This window comes from Pelophylax lessonae, assembly GCF_965119305.1.
Source record: "Pelophylax lessonae genome assembly, chromosome: 9".
Classification (NCBI taxonomy): domain Eukaryota; kingdom Metazoa; phylum Chordata; class Amphibia; order Anura; family Ranidae; genus Pelophylax; species Pelophylax lessonae.
Genome location: NC_138776.1, coordinates 216,770,869 through 216,787,480, shown reverse-complemented (window position 1 = coordinate 216,787,480; position 16,612 = coordinate 216,770,869). Strand labels below are relative to the sequence as shown.

Here is a 16,612-nt window from a genome sequence, read left to right as displayed (position 1 = left end):
CATTAAGATTTCGGTATTGAGGCAAGATGGATTTTTTGACTCGGATTGTGCTTTTTCTCATCAGGCTTGGTCATGTTCTTTGTGGTTTCATAGCTGGCGAGGAGGCTGAATATATGGAGAGCTTATCAGATGAAGAAGTCCTGTCCACAATGACCTCCCTTCTGAGACAGCTCACAGGTAAAGAAAACAACTAGTCTTTTTAAGTGTTACAAACAAGCCTTGATCAAATGAATCCTGGAGGAATGATAAAGGTGCATATTTAACCACTTTACCCCCAGCCCTATTTCGGACACTTTTTGTTCACAAGTTAAAACCAGTATTTTTTCCTAGAAAACTACTTAGAACCCCCAAACATTATATATATTTTTTTAGCAAAGACTCTGGAGAATAAAATGTCGGTCATTGCAAAAATTTTTGTCACGCGGTATTTGCGCAGCGGTCTTTAAAACGCCATTTTTTTGGAAAAAATTTGAAAAATCACATTTCACTGCATTTAAAAAATACTAAACAGTAAAGTTAGCCCATTTTTTTTGTATATTGTGAAAGATGATGTCATGCCAAGTAAATAGATACCAAACATGTTATGGTTTAAAATTGCGCCCCCCCCGTGGGATGGCGACAAACTACGGTCAATAGAGATCTCAATCTGCGACGCTTTAAATTTATTTAACGGTTACCAGTTTAGAGTTAGAGTGTAGCTCTTTTTTTTTAATTATTGCCCACGCTCTGGCGATCGCGGCGATACCTCACATGTGTGGTTTTAACAGCGATTTCATTTGCGGCTCGACTTGCGAATACGTTTTTTTTTGTGCGCGAGCTAACGGTGACGGGGGCGGCTAAATTTTTTTTTTTTTTTTCCTATTTATTTTTTCTTTTTTTTTAACTTTACTACAGGTTTTTTAAAAAAAAAAAAATCTGATCACTTTTATTGCTGTCACAAGCAATGTAAACATCCCTTGTGACAGCAATATGTCGTGACAGGTACACTTTATGGAGGGATCGAGGGTCTAAAAGACCCTAGACCCCTCCACTACACTTCCCTGTATGCAAAACGCCGAAAACGGCATTTTTGCATACAGCCGTTTTTCAAATCTGCCGCCTTTTGCAGCACAGTAACCCGGAAGTGACGTCATGGACGCCGCCTCCGTGTTACGTCATCGGAGACCCGATCGATGCCGTTTCCGGCATTCATCGGGACTCCATCCAGCCGGCGGACGCGCCGGCTGGGTGCTCGGGGCTCCCGGTGGGACGGGAGCCCCGAGCAAAGCCGCGGAAGGCGGCGGGAGGGGGGGGACGTCCCCTCCCGCCCCCCCGGGTAACGATCGAGCGGCTCCCGAGCCGCATCGATCGTTACCGACGGAAAGCCGACCGTCGGCTTCAAACAACGGTACCGGGATGATGCCTCTAGCTAGAGGCATCATCCCGGTATAACCACTCAAAGTCAGCCGACGTAGATCTACGTGGCTGGTCGTTAAGTGGTTAAAGGATACATTCACTTTTAGTATGTATTACTTTACACCCATATTAAGGGTTTAACATGCTCCTATGCACCCGCCTCCAGCGTTCTCCTCTCTGTGACAATGGGTGGGGGGGTTCTTCTCCCCACACCAGCTGTCACAATTTGAAAACAGAGTGAGCGTGTGGGGCTCCACTTCCACACAGCTGTGTCGTTCACTCACAGTTTTCTGTGCATGAATAGACCACAAGTGCCATCAGCCATTGGAGCTGATGGCTTGTAGTTCACATTGAACTGCAAGGGCACTGGTGAAAACTCTCATAGTTCATTGATTCTGCCTGTAATTCATTAACTGCCTACCCATATGGGAGGTACAGGCAGAAAGCTTTCTGAGAGTCTGCAGGATCTAGGCATTGCACCCATAATTATGATTTCCCCTTTAATTACAATGTAATATCTCAGCCATTAAAAAAAATTATGCTAAATCCTGCGATGTGGAAACATTCAGTGCGCCATTGATCTAAATAAACATGTTTCTAAAAAGATAAATTTATGTGTGTGAAATATATGTGCTGTAAATACCACTTTATTATGAGCTGCAGCTAATACAAGGAAATCAATTGCCATAGAAGAAAAATGAATATATACACAGCGCTGCTCACTACCCAAATCCTTTTCATACACAAAACCATACATCAACCAAAATCCTTGTAAAGTGTCTATCAAATCAACTTGTGTAGGTTAAAAAAAAAAAAAACAAATTCAATCTGGAATGGTTTTACTCTCCTTTGAAAATCCTCAACAGGGCAACAAATCTGCCATAGGCCATAGACAATAAATAAATAGTGAACATATGCAAGTAAAATGTACAAAACATTTAAAAAAAAGAACTGACAACACTCACATCAAACGCCGCAACCCGGGTCTCCGAAGTGGTGGCGTGACCACACGTGACACGCTTCATCCAATGTGTTTTGCACTAGAGTGCGTCTTTATGGGCCTCTTGGGTGGAGCTTGCCACATGACCTCACACCGCCACGTCAGAGACTCGGGTGGCACAAATATGGGATAATTGCCGCATCACACTGATGCTGCAGCATAGAGGTGAGTATGTATGTTTACTTTTTTAAAACCCTAAACTTCTCTTTATAAGGCTCATGTTTATTATGCATGCAAAGTGAAAAATATTTGTGAAGGGACCCTGAAGCTAACTAGGCACCCGTGAGCACTGTGGACACTGGTCTGCTAGGTAATCCTGCTCCCCTTCCCCCTCAAAAATAGTCCTGCACCTTGTAGCTATAACAATGAAGACTTCCTACAAGAGTTTTGAGTGTGTCTTTGGAAATGTGTGATCAAACAGTATTCATACAGCTAGGCACTGATGTCCAAAAAATCCCAGTGGTGTTTAATACGGTTTAGCTCTGGCCTAAATGGACCAAACTGTTGTGCACATGAGAACTGTCATGTTGGAACAGAAAAAGGTCTTTCCCCCCCCCCCCAAAGTGTTACTACAAGGTTAGAAACACACAAATGTCTGAAATGTGTTTTTGTATACTTTTAGCATTAACAAAATACCCTCCACTAGAACCAAGTGTCCTTGCTGAAACCCTGAAAGCGGTTCCAGACTGCTATTCCTGGTCTGTTAAAGTTTACAATAAGCACTATACAGTCCAGAAAGTAGTGTTTTCTTGGTATCCACCACAATGTCTAAATTAACTGAGCTCAACTCATTCTACTGCCAGCGTTTGTCAATGGAGATTACATGTACAGTGATACCTCGGATCACAAACTTAATTTGTGAACTGACTCTGGTCGCGAACCGATTTGGTTGTGAACCGAGGCACATTTTCCCATAGGGTTCAATGTAAATCTGGTTAATCCGTTCTGACCTTCTTTTTTTTTTTGGTTTTTGAAGCCCAAAAATATGAAACAAATTGCAATACACATTAGTACAGTATAGTAATGTATAAAGAGAGAACACTAACCTTGCTTGAGATGACTTCTGGCATTGGGAGTCCAGTACAGTAAGCACTCAAACGGGTGAACTGTACAATACAGTAAGTACAGTATTGTACAGAAGTATTGTACAGTACAGTACAGTAGTACAGTACTGTATGTGCTAAAAAGCACACCAAAAAGCAAAAAGTGTCTTAACAGTACTCACAGTACTTCTTTCTGTGTCTCTGTGTCTCTTCTTCTCTCCACGATCTTCCTACAGGATGTCACGAGCCTGGAAATAGCATTAAAATGGCCACGGCTCCTGTTCGTGAACCGAAGCGGAATTGTGAACCGGAGCATATTTTTTATGAACTTTTCTGTTCGTGAACCGAGTTGTTCGTGAACAGAAGCGTTCGTGAACCGAGGTATCACTGTACTTGATTTTATGCACTTATAGGTCATATAATATATATTGGTTGCAGTTCTACAGGTTCTCTGGATAGTGTCCTTTTTTTAACTGAGCGATCTTATAGACAGCCAAGTGTTCAATTTAGTTGTTATCATTGATTATATATGTAAGTAATGTGTGGAACAGTTCATGTAATTATTCATCCAAGTCTGAACCGTAGTTGTCAGAAGATTTGCAATAAACCTACATTTATCTTTACTCTTTGTCTACCCCTATATAGGAAACCCTGAGCTACCCGCACCCATCAGTATTCTGCGAACCAAGTGGCACAGCCAGCCTTACACTGCTGGCTCCTACAGCTATGTGGCTGTGGGCAGTTCTGGAAATGATATTGACAGTCTTTCAGAGCCTTTACCCAAAGATAAGGATGCCGCAAAGGTAAGACATTAAGTACAGCAAATAAAGTAGCCAAGTTATTAGGGGTTTAATCTTTTTTTTTAAAAAAATCAGGGGATCTTTTGTTTTTATTTGTTCCACAAAAGTCTTTTCTGCTTTAAAGATAAAAACAAGACAATTGAAGATGAAAATCTTCCATGCACCATTGGAAGCAAAATAACAAGCTTTGTGAAATCCACATAAAAAATATAGCCAGTAATCCAACAGAACAAATCAAGTATCATCAGAAATGCTGGCTGAACAGTTTGTTTTTCTTTAAAGAAGAGTAATAGGAATAACTGTGATAAATGACATTTTTAAGTGAGGTGGATTTGTCAGAAGCGAATTGAGTTTGCAGGAGGTTTAAGAAATAATTGGAAGAAGAGCGTTTGAGTTTTATCATAAAAAAGAAACAATTCACAGCCAGATAGCAATTGATTATCTAAAATACAGTTTAGAAATAAGATTTTAGATATGCAAATATGAAAGCTCAGCCTTGATAAAGATAATGATAGGAAAGTGAACCCAACCAAGCTTTCAGGCATTTTTTCTTATGTGTTTTCCATGTAAGGCCAGGATCACATTTTATCGCCATGTTCTTGCCGGTTACATTAACGTGTTAGAAAGCCAAATCACTTTGAATGGGCTGTCAATGCTACCCAGCCCAACTAAAACTGTACCTGAGCCATTTTTGGGAATGCAGTGCTATGCAATGCAGTTGAGTTTCATGTGTTGGGGTGGTATTCAAAATGAGTGGTGCTGCAGTGCTCATAATGCGCATTAATGCAATAGCATGAATCCAGTCTTAATGAAAATGTATGTTGATAAATGCTTTCAGATGTAAGTCACTGTGCATCATGATATATGTCGTCAAATAAATGCATGGGTGCGTATGAACGTGCTTTTCAATCATTTCAAGGGAAAGCATATGAGAGAGAAGAACCGCTCAGTTGTAAATAGACCCTCAAAGTAACTAATTTGCACGCTATCGATGTCTAGTACCCTAGTTATCGCTAGTACCCTGTTGCCGAAGTTAGTAAAAAAAATTCAATAACATTGTTTCTGTTTTTCTTAGCCTTTACAGGTCCTATTTGCTGGAGAAGCTACAGAAAGAAACTATTATTCTACTACTCATGGTGCGTTGATTTCTGGACGGAGAGAAGCACAACGTCTAATTGACAAATATCCAGAACTGGGAACTGCTGTCAGCAAGGCCAAGCTCTAACAGATGTTCATCAAAGCCATTCATTGACATGTCCAAACAGTTTAACAGAAAACACAATTGCCCTTTTTTTTTTTAAAGCATGTTTTTATTGAGAGGAAAAAAAAGGTGCATATAAAAATATGTATTAAAATAATTGCATTGCAAATAATACATTTCAGTGGTGTTTGAAGATGTGAGGTCAATATGTTCTCTTATCAGGGAATTCTTCTGAACTGTTGTTTTAAATAAGAATTAACTGTAATCTCACATAAAAAGCAAGGCTCCGTTAACACAGCCATTTTGAATCGTGGGTGGGATTGCCGCAATTTCAAAACACGCTGTTGAAATGTCAAATCGCACATCAGCGTGCTCAGGTGACATTCATTTCAATGGTGCCTAAAAAAAGCAATGCAATTCTGCCACGATGGTCGCACAAACCAAATCGCACAACTCCTATCACCCAAGAGAAGTTCCGCAATGCAATTTAGTTGTGACAATTGTGACAAACATCTCAAGACAAGAAAGAAAAAAGGATCTTTTGTACTCACCATAAAATCTTTTTCTTGGAGTCTATTGAGGGAAACAGGTCTCACCCCTTTACGTTTATGATTATACTCTTGATACTACTTTGCTACAAATCTAAACTAAGGCCTCATGCACGCTGAATGTTTGTTTTTTTCTGCTCTTCCTAAAGCTCCGTACACACAATCAGATTATCGAACGATCTGTCGTCCTTTTTTGTTGTATGCTAGTCTGATGTGGAAAGTGAAGAGGTTATTTTCATACGAATTTTCCCGTACGACAGAATTCCACTTCAGAAGTAATGTCATGTGTTGGATTGCTTTGTATGTGTTCTTTCGTCTCTGAGCATGCCTAGTCTTGCTTATAAGATTTTTTTCCGTCAAAATCTGTACTAATGAGACGAAAATCGGACGTTGTTTTGACGGACAACAACAATTTTATAGCCTGCACACCAGGATTTTGTCGGCCGAAAAGTCGGAGTCGGCTGTCGAAAGCACCATACTAACAATCCGAAAATCGACAGATCGGTCATCGGACGAATTTTCCCTACAGATTTTCTTATCGTGTGTACGGGCCTTAAGGGCGTCAGACATCCTTTTTTTTTTTTTTTCCTGTAAACTCCCCTGCATGTTAGCATATTTGTCCAAGCACACATAGGGGTTGATTTGCACTTGGAATTGCAGTCGCTGTAGATCTGAGGGAGTAGCTCTGCTGATTTCTATCATCCAAACGTGCAACCAAAAATGTATTTTATTATTTTTTTTTTATTATTTATTTATTTATTTTTCATTCTCCTTCTATGCCCCCCTCAATTCTTCAGCAAGTGCACTTGCAGTGCACAGAGAATTTGCCTAAATAAATCCCATAGATTTTTAGTAGCATTTAGTGCCAGGAGATTTTTAGAAGCAGGAAAAACAAAGCAAAGCCAGTATATCCAGGAGCAGCAGTGTTTTGGCAGAAAAAAAAGCTTGACGTCTGTTAATGCATGTTAACACTAGGCACGCTTTGGCGCTTGAGCTTAATTAATTTCAGTAGCGAGAATAAAATATTATTCTGCCCAATGAAATAGGTAATGCCCAAGCTCTTTACGCCTGTAAATGTGCCTTAACGCGTTACACATGTTTACAAGTTTCAGGCGTTTTTTCTACGAAAGCGCTGCTTTCAGGACGAAAGGCTTTTACCACAAGAGCATTGTCTTCATCGACTATAAAGCTTATCCAGTGGGTGTACAGGGCTGTCTGAAAGGACCTTCCTGCAGTGGTGATTGCTTATTCAACCAGGTTCATCTAGATTTCTCTCATCTCAACCTTCAGGACTATACACTAAATGAAGCTTTGAAATCACAAAACTTCAGCGCGATTTCAAAGCCGTGGGTCAGTGCAACTTCATGCACAGATGTCAATGCAAGTGCAATGCGCACATGAAATCACCAAAAATAGAGCAGGAACCTTTTCAAAATCAGTGCAAGTCAGAGTCGCACCGATATAAACGGTTCCATACCAGAAATAGGGTGAAACATTTCATGCGACTTTGATCTGTTAAATCACATAAAAAGTCACACCAGTGTTAAAGGGGGCTTATATAGATGCTGGTGCCTTGACCACAGCTGATTTTGGCAAAGAGATAATCCAAGGCAGCATCTGTGCTGTCTTATACTAATAAATGATAACTGCTTCAGCATTACCCTACCTGTCAGCTATTTATTGCTACTATGCTGCCATGTAGCCAACAGGAAACCAGAAAATGTTATCAAATACATACTGTAAATCTTCTTTCCTGTTGCCTATCCATGGCAGTATACTGACCCACCCATTGGTCTTGGTATAATTATGTAAAACAGTCACTCTTATAGACTTAAACAGGCTCTGTAGGAGGAGATGAGGCAGAGCTCTGTTGCTAGCATGCTGCCTTGGAATGGCTCCATGAAAGGAAAATGATGGTATTTGATATAATATTCCATTTTTTGCACTTATTTAACACATGGAACAGAATGCTTTTAAGGTTTTTTCTCTTTCGTTCACTGACGGACACAGCTCCATGTCTTCAGACCATTGGGCTTTATGCTGCTCTCTCTTCAGGAGTAGGACTAGGCGGAAACCTTTTTGGCTACGCCCCTGGGGCAGTCCCAAAGCGTATACCTTCACTTCCTGCTATAGGACTTTTTTCCTGCCTAGTCAGGAGTAAGGACCTGCCTCTCTGCTGCGATCTGCGGTCCAGGCATTTTTTCCTTTTTGAATTGAATTTTTTACTTTTTTTAAATTATTTTTGTTCCTGTGTTAACTACAATCAGTTGTTCCCGTGAGAACTAGAAACAATAGCTGGACTGGGCGACACACTGGATATTTTAGATCCTTATGGTCTCCTCAGTCTGGCCTGCGAGCACGACCCAACTATTAGCTTCGTGCTAGGTTGACCGCGACATAGCCCCACTGGACGGGGGCTGGCCGGCGAGGGAAAAAACTTGTGAAGTAGCATAGCCCTGTATACGACAGCAGTCACGTCATCAGAGTTGCAGCGTACGTCAGGCTGACGCATTCCCATTTTAAGATGGTGAGGTGGACTGCTGGGGGTGGCACCCGCCTGGTGACCATGGTATGATGAGTAGTGTCCCCCTCCTTTCTTACAGAATTGCTGGGGTGGTCGTGGGCCCTCCCTGGGGATAGTAGGCCCCTCCTGTGTCCTTCCTCCCCCTCATGCTTTTCCCATTCTCCTTGGTGGGGTTCCCACTGCGTTGGGCATGGGTGCATTTAGGTAGGGGGGTTTGTCTGGTGCTGGGCCAAGGAGGTAGTGGGTGGGTGCCACTGCCGGCCCCCTTTTTGGGGGTATCCTAACCTGGGTGCTGCGGGGGGGGTCCCTGGGGGGTCTGTGTCTTTCCCTGGGGTCCAGGGTCCCCTGCAGCGCCGCGTTGTCTTGCAATTTTGTCGTGGATTCTGTATTCCCATCTTCGGCGGCCATGTTTGTGTAGTCCAGCAGCAATGTTTTTGTTTTCCCCATAGAGTTTACCAGTGGCCATTTTCTTGTAGTCTGGTGCAGCGATGGGCTGCAGGGGACTCTAGTGTCAGGTTGGCGCTTCCACTTCCTCTTTCCATCACAGTGTGGCAGACTGTTTGGTGCTCTGATGGTGAACCTCTGGGGGTACACTATCTTTCCTCTGCTGTTTTCTGCGCTGCGGGTATGGTGACTCTTGTGGTGGCCCCCGTTTTTTTGCAGAAATTAGTTTTTTTTCTAATTTGTGCACGGCGCGGCTTCGATTCACCCTTTATTGGCCATGGAGCCTCTGGTGCGCGTATCACCACCTGATCCACTCCTGGAGGCTGCGGGACCCTCTGGGTCTCAGTCTGCACTGGCGGCAGTGACGGCAGCCCTGCAGTCACTAGTTTCCAAAGTAGATATGGCCCTGCAAAGGAGGCCTAGCAAGAAGCGCCCCCCGCCTTCACCTGTATCCTCAGATTCTGAGGTGGATCTGGCTGCCGCGGACAAGAATCAGCCCACTGGGTCTGCGTTCACGCATGCTGAGTGCTCTAATAGTGAGGATGAGTCCTTCTCCGCAGCCGCGGATGAAAAAGCGTTGGTGGAGTCCATAATTGTGTCAGTGTGGGAAACTTTAAAGTTGGAGGGCTCAGCTGCGGCTAAGTCGGCGATGCCGGTGCAGTTTGGCACCCGCAAATCTTCCAAGGTGACTAAGGTGTTTCCCTTTCCTGCCTATTTTGACAAGATTGTCACTAGTCAGTGGGGTTACCCGAAATGCATGGTTGGAATACCTAAGCATTTGATATCCCTTTGTGGAGTCTCTTCTGAAGAAACTGACAGTTCCACCATCGGTGGACTCTCAGGTTTCCAGACTAAATAAGGCCACACTTTTACCGATGGAGGATTGCCTGTCCTTTAAGGACCCAGTGGACAAAAGAGCTGAGGCTCTGATCCAGTACCTCTTCACTGTGGCGGGTTCAATTTTGAGACTGGTGTTTGCTATCACCTTTGGTATCTGAGACCATAAGGGAATGGGCTAAGATTTTACGCCAGGATCTGGAAGGGAGTCAACACCCTCCAGAGCTGGTGGAGCTGGCAGACCATTTGATCCAGGGGTTACAGTATATTTTTAATGCATCTTTGGATGCGGCCCCCTTGGCCGGCAGGGTATCTGTGACAGTGGTGATCCTTCACCGCATGATATGGTTGAAGTACTGGTTGCCCGAGCTGACTGATCTTGCTTTTGTAGGTGACTGTCCGTTTGTTCGGTGTCTCTATGGAAGAGATCATTAAGGGTCTTAGGGGAGGTAAGAGTACATTACTTCCACAGGTTGCTAGGGTCAAGGAACCTCATCATAAACGTGTTCTTTTCGGCTCACAAGAGGCCCTTTCGTCCTTCTTGATCACAGGAAAAGGGTTCGAGATCCACCTGTAACTTTGCCAGTCCAAAGCGGGCACTTCTGGTTTCCGCAGACAACCCTTCACCAGCCTGAAGGGCACCCTCACCCGCATCTTGGGTAGAGGGATGCCTTCGTCTTTTTCCGAACCCATGGACCTTGCTCAATCAGGACAAATGGGTCCACTAGCTGATTCGGTTCGGTTGCAAGATTGAGTTTCGGTCTCTGGCAAGGTTCTTTCCGTCCAACTTACGCCTGTCTCACGATCGGCTACAGGGCCTCTACAGAGCATTGCAGGACCTGTTAGCACAAGTAGTTATTGTGCCGGTCCTAGAGTCGGAATGGTTTCAAGGTTTTTATTAAAAACCGGTTTACAGTTCCCAGGAAGGATGGCAAGGTTCGTCTGATCTTGGATCTCAAGGCTCTGAACCACTTTGTGCAGGTTCAGAAATTTCGGATGGAGTCCATCTGCATGGTAGTAGCTTTCCTTCATCAAGGAGATCTTCTGGCCTCTATCAATCTCAAGGACACTTACAGTACCTTCGTATTCCAATATATGTCGGGCATCAGCGTTTTCTTTGTTTTGCAAAGAGCACTATCAATTTGTGGTTACCTGGACAATCTGCTTCTGCGTGCAGAGTCTTCCTCAGCTCTAGAAGCTTGGACATTACGATGCAAACTCTACAGGAGTTTGGGTGGACACAAAAATTTCTGAAATTGGCACTGACTCCGTCCACCAAGCTGCACTACTTGGGTCTGAAGAGAGTTAGAAGAGATTCCAGTCATTCTGGTGGCACCAGACTGGCCTCGCCAGTCTTGGTATGCAGGTCTGGCAAGGCTGGTAGCAGACGTCCCTTGGAAAATTCCTCTCAGGGAAGATCTTCTGTCTCAGGGACCAGTCTTCCATCCTGCTTTAATGTCGCTGGCTTTAGCAGCCTGGCTATTGAAAGCCAGGTACTGAAGGACAGAGGACTGTCAGAGTCGGTGATACCTACATTGTTAACAGCTAGGAAATCTACTTCTAAGAAGGTTTATCATAGAGTTTGGAAGGCGTACATTACTTGATGTGAGTCACGGGCGGTGGGGGGTTCTGTGTCTCGCCTGTTGGAGTTTCTACAATTAGATGCAGGGCAGGACTGGGAATAGAATTCAGCCTTGGAAATATTTTCATACCAGCCCAACAGCATAACGTCATTATTTTCTTGTTAATAAAAGGGAAAACCATGCATTTTAAAGCACATTTGAAGAGTGTAATATAGATAATCAGATCTGAAAGCATACAGGACTATATATATATATATATATATATAGCACCCTACAGGTAGGTGCTAGGTTAATGTATAGTGGGCCTTGTCAGGGCTGTGCTTTATTTAGTTAGGGTTTCAGGGCTCCCAGATGTGCCTGCTGAGGGGAGAAGTATCCCTACTGGCTCCTGTGAGAGGCTTCTTATAGGGCAGTGTGGGAAGCCCAATCAGGGGACACATCCAGGCTTGTAACTACCCCAGAAGGCAGATTATGCTGCAAAGGATTCTGGGAGTGGGTATAAGTTTGGGGGATGTACGTGATAGGGTGTTTTTGGCGGGAGCAGGGTCCCAGGAGGGAGATTATGGCTGTCTCTCCTCCTGTCTGAGGAAGTGGATGTTTCGGGGTGTTGCCTGAGAATCCAGAGAGTGCTGAGCTGAGCTGAGCTGAGCTGAGGGGATCCGGTGTGCCGAGAGCCTGCAGAGCTTGAGAGGGGTCCAGTCCCAGGAAAGCGTACATAGGTCGTGAGTACTGCAGATTGCCCCTGGGGGTCTGCCAGAGTCAGAGGGGACCACTCCGGAAGAGGTTCTGGGATCCAGGGCCAGCTAGCTGAAAGGAGGTACCTAGGTTGAGGACCCTGAAGGTACAGAGGGGGGTACATAGTCAGTGGACCCCGAAGAATTCAATGTTAAAGGAGGCACCTGCAGTTGGGCCCTGAATTGTACAGAGTGTGTCAGTTAACAGTTGCAGCTTTACAGAATCCTACAACGTACTACCTCAAGCCAGTGCAAGGCAGGAGGGGAGTATTCAGTGACTTTGCAGTACAGCAGTGTCAGTAATTCTACAATTTACAGTCTTGGGTCTTCTGGACTTATTGTCGAGGATCCAGCACTTCTATCAAGCTACAGTGTGTTCTCAGTGTTAGTGAGCGTTGGCTGGCGTCGGCTGGCGTCAATGAAGCGCCAATGGGCATTTTTCAAGGATTAAGTCTCAAGTGTAATTAGTTAAGCCTAAAGGAGTATCCCACTCATTCCCTTCTCCCATCCCCCTTTTCTACAATAAAAACCACAAAACCAAGATGCCAGAGTCGTCCATGTCTCAGTTCTCACACCCAGGGTCGCAGCTCACTTGGGCTGAAGAGGTAACCGGCGGGGGTGAACTGACAACTCATGGGGCCCCTGGGCAATTGGAGATCATGGGGCCCCCTGTGTCCACACTCAAGCCACATTAAACCCCACCTACAATTGGCAGCTAAGCTTCATAGAGTAGGCATTTAAATATCTATAGCAGCATAGCCTGCATGGAAGTTCCTGGCTTCTTTCCATAGTGTGTAGTCTCTCATGGGGCCCCCTACTGACCCTGGGCCCTCGGGAAGTGCCCGAGTGCCCAAATGGTCAGTCCGCCCCTGGTAACCGGTAACAATGGCAGACCCACATCAGGCCAGAGGCCTGGAAAACCTGCTACATATATGTGTATATATACAGTGGGTACGGAAAGTATTCAGACCCCCTTAAATTTTCCACTCTTTGTTATATTGCAGCCATTTGCTAATATCCATTAAGTTCATTCTTCTTCCTCATGAATGTACACATAGCACCCCATACTGACAGAAAAACACAGAATTGTTGCAGATTTATTAAAAAAGAAAAACGGAAATATCACATGGTCCTAAGTATTCAGACCCTTTGCTGTGACACTCATATATTTAACTCAGGTGCTTTCCATTTCTTCTGATCATCCTTGAGATGGTTCTACACCTTCATTTGAGTCCAGCTGTGTTTGATTATACTGATTGGACTTGATTAGGAAAGCCACACACCTGTCTATATAAGACCTTCCAGATCACAATGCATGTCAGAGCAAATGAGAATCATGAGGTCAAAGGAACTGCCTGAAGAGCTCAGAGACAGAATTGTGGCAAGGCACAGATCTGGCCAAGGTTACAAAAAGATTTCTGCTGCACTTAAGGTTCCTAAGAGCACAGTGGCCTCCATAATCCTCAAATGGAAGAGGTTTGGGACGACCAGAACCCTTCCTAGAGCTGGCCGTCCGGCCAAACTGAGCTATCAGGGGAGAAGAGCCTTGGTGAGAGAGGTAAAGAAGAACCCAAAGATCACTGTGGCTGAGCTCCAGAGATGCAGTCAGGAGATGGGAGAAAGTTGTAGAAAGTCAACCATCACTGCAGCCCTCCACCAGTCGGGGCTTTATGGCAGAGTGGCCCGACGGAAGCCTCTCCTCAGTGTAAGACACATGAAAGCCCGCATGGAGTTTGCTAAAAAACACCTGAAGGACTCCAAGATGGTGAGAAATAAGATTCTCTGGTCTGATGAGACCAAAATATAACTTTTTGGCCTTAATTCTAAGCGGTATGTGTGGAGAAAACCAGGCACTGCTCATCACCTGTCCAATACAGTCCCAACAGTGAAGCATGGTGGTGGCAGCATCATGCTGTGGGGGTGTTTTTCAGCTGCAGGGATAGGACGACTGGTTGCAATCGAGGGAAAGATGAATGCGGCCAAGTACAGGGATATCCTGGACAAAAACCTTCTCCAGAGTGCTGGAGTGGTTTACCTTCCAACAAGACAATGACCCTAAGCACACAGCTAAAATAACGAAGGAGTGGCTTCACAACAACTCCGTGACTGTTCTTGAATGGCCCAGCCAGAGCCCTGACTTAAACCCAATTGAGCATCTCTGGAGAGACCTAAAAATGGCTGTCCACCAACGTTTACCATCCAACCTGACAGAACTGGAGAGGATCTGCAAGGAGGAATGGCAGAGGATCCCCAAATCCAGGTATGAAAGACTTGTTGCATCTTTCCCAAAAAGACTCCTGGCTGTATTAGATCAAAGGGGGCTTCTACTAAATACTGAGCAAAGGGTCTGAATACTTTGGACCATGTGATATTTCAGTTTTTCTTTTTTAATAAATCTGCAACATTGTCAACAATTCTGTGTTTTTCTGTCAGTATGGGGTGCTATGTGTACATTCATGAGGAAGAAGAATGAACTTAAATGATTTTAGCAAATGGCTGCAATATAACAAAGAGTGAAAAATTTAAGGGGGTCTGAATACTTTCCGTACCCACTGTATATATATATATATATATTATGGGCAGATTCCAGTTAAAAGTGCGGACATGGAGGTGGTTATAGGCTGTGTGGACATGGTACAGGAGATGTCAGAGGCATGGTGCAGGAGGACATGTCAGAGGCTGCGGGCATGGTACAGGAGATGCAGGGGCTGCGGGCATGGTACAGGAGATGCAGGGGCTGTGGGCATGGGGCAGGAGATGCAGAGGCTGAGGGCATAGGGCAGGAGATTAAGGGGCTACGGGCATGTGCAGGCGATGCGGGCAAGGTGCAGGGAATGCAGGGCTGCGGGCATGGTGCAGGAGATGCAGGGGCTGCGGGCATGGTACAGGAAATCTCCTATACCAGGGCTGCGGACTGGTCTTACTTACCCATCGGTGGGGTGCCTTACATTTAAAAATGGCACCGCCTGGCACCATCATGTTACTGCGTATGCGCTGTCTTCCCGAGAATGACTGAGCTAATACGGCCCTTTCCCGAGTAGTGACGCATGCGCAGTGTACATGTTGGGCCGGCCGCAACAATTTTTTTTTAACAGGTGCTAGTGATGTTCAGGCCCAGGGCAGGGGGACTTGCCGGCCTACTGACAAATTTCCTGATATCCCGGTAGGCCAGTCCGGCCCTGATTAGGCGAAAGATCAACGTTTGGCTCTGGTCACCATCAAGGGCCAGATTTCTGCCTTAGTTATATTTTTCCAAAGGTCGTTGGCGGCGAAGTCCTTGGTTTATACCTTTGTGCAGGGAGTTCGCCATCTGGCTCCTCCGCTGCGATCCCTGGTGCCTCCGTGGTATCTCACTTTGGTACAGTTGGTGCTTCAAAAGCCTCCCTTTGAAAATATTCGAGAACTTCCTCTGCTCACTCTGTCGCAGAAGGTGCCTTTCTTAGTAGCTATTACTTTCGCACGTCATGTGTCGGATTTGGCTTTGTTGTCCTGTCGGTCACCTTACTTGGTGATTCATAGGGACAAAGTGGTGTTGCGACCCTGTCAGGCGTTCCTTCCTAAGGTTGTCTCGGGGTTTCATTTGACTGAGGATATTGTGTTACCGTCTCTATGTCCTAAGCCGAAATATCCTAAGGAAATTGTCTTACATTCCTTGGATGTGGTAAGAGCTATTCCACTAAGGGTCAGGTTCCTCCTTTCCCTGTTAAAGCGCATTCTACGAGGGCGCTTAGTGCCTCTCGGGCCTTCTGTCATCAGGTGTCAGTGGTTCAGGTGTGCAAGGTGGCTATGTGGTCGTCTGTACACACATTCACATTCACAAATTTTTATAAGGTGGATGTACTTGCATCTTCGGATATGGCCGCAAAGTTTTGCAGGCTGTGGTTGCAGAGGCTTCCGCTTCTTGGGGTGTAATTTGTTCTTGGTGGTGAGCTCCTGTTATTAGTTGAGCTCCTGTTTTTTCCTGGTTGGCTGTGTTTAGCCTTGTTGGAAATTCTGCATATTGCTGTGTTTTTTCCCCACCCCTCATATTGGCACTGCTTTGGGACATGGTCTGAAGACATGGAGCTGTGTCCGTCAGTGAACGAAAGAGAAAACTGGATTTTTGTCTTACCATAAAATCCTTTTCCCTGAGGTTCACTGACGGACACAGCACCCGCCCCTCTGTTTGGTTGTGTTATACGGTATGTTCATGTGACACTGCTTGTTACAAACTGAAGTCCTACAGCAGAAAGTGATGGTATATGCTCTGGGACTGCCCCAGGGGCATAACCAAAAAGGTCTCCACCTAGTCCTACTCCTGAAGAGAGAGCAGCATTAAGCCCAATGGTCTGAAGACATGGAGCTGTGTCCATCAGTGAACCTCAGAGAAAAGGATTTTATGGTAAGAAACAAACCAAGTTCATTGATAGGGTTTACATACCTAAAGCTACAGTTCATTGAGGGAACCGTGAATGCCAACATATACTGTGACATACTGAAGCAGAGCACGATCCCCTCCCTTTG

The 16,612-nt window shown here is 44.9% G+C and overlaps 2 protein-coding genes across 2 annotated transcripts in view; one reads left to right on the top strand and one right to left on the bottom strand.

Moving 5' to 3' along the window:
• PAOX (polyamine oxidase) overlaps positions 1 to 5,502 on the top strand; it is a 112,895-nt gene extending 107,393 nt beyond the window's left edge. The window contains exons 5-7 of the mRNA XM_082267663.1: positions 65 to 177; positions 4,084 to 4,241; positions 5,314 to 5,502. Coding sequence (XP_082123789.1) covers positions 65 to 177; positions 4,084 to 4,241; positions 5,314 to 5,463 — 421 coding nt within the window. The 3' untranslated portion in view covers positions 5,464 to 5,502. The remainder of the gene's footprint in view (positions 1 to 64; positions 178 to 4,083; positions 4,242 to 5,313) is intronic.
• The window catches only part of LOC309563331 (uncharacterized protein), a gene marked incomplete at its 3' end in the record, with an annotated part of 417,962 nt that overhangs the window by 13,646 nt on the left and 387,704 nt on the right, over positions 1 to 16,612 (bottom strand). The window lies entirely within an intron of this gene.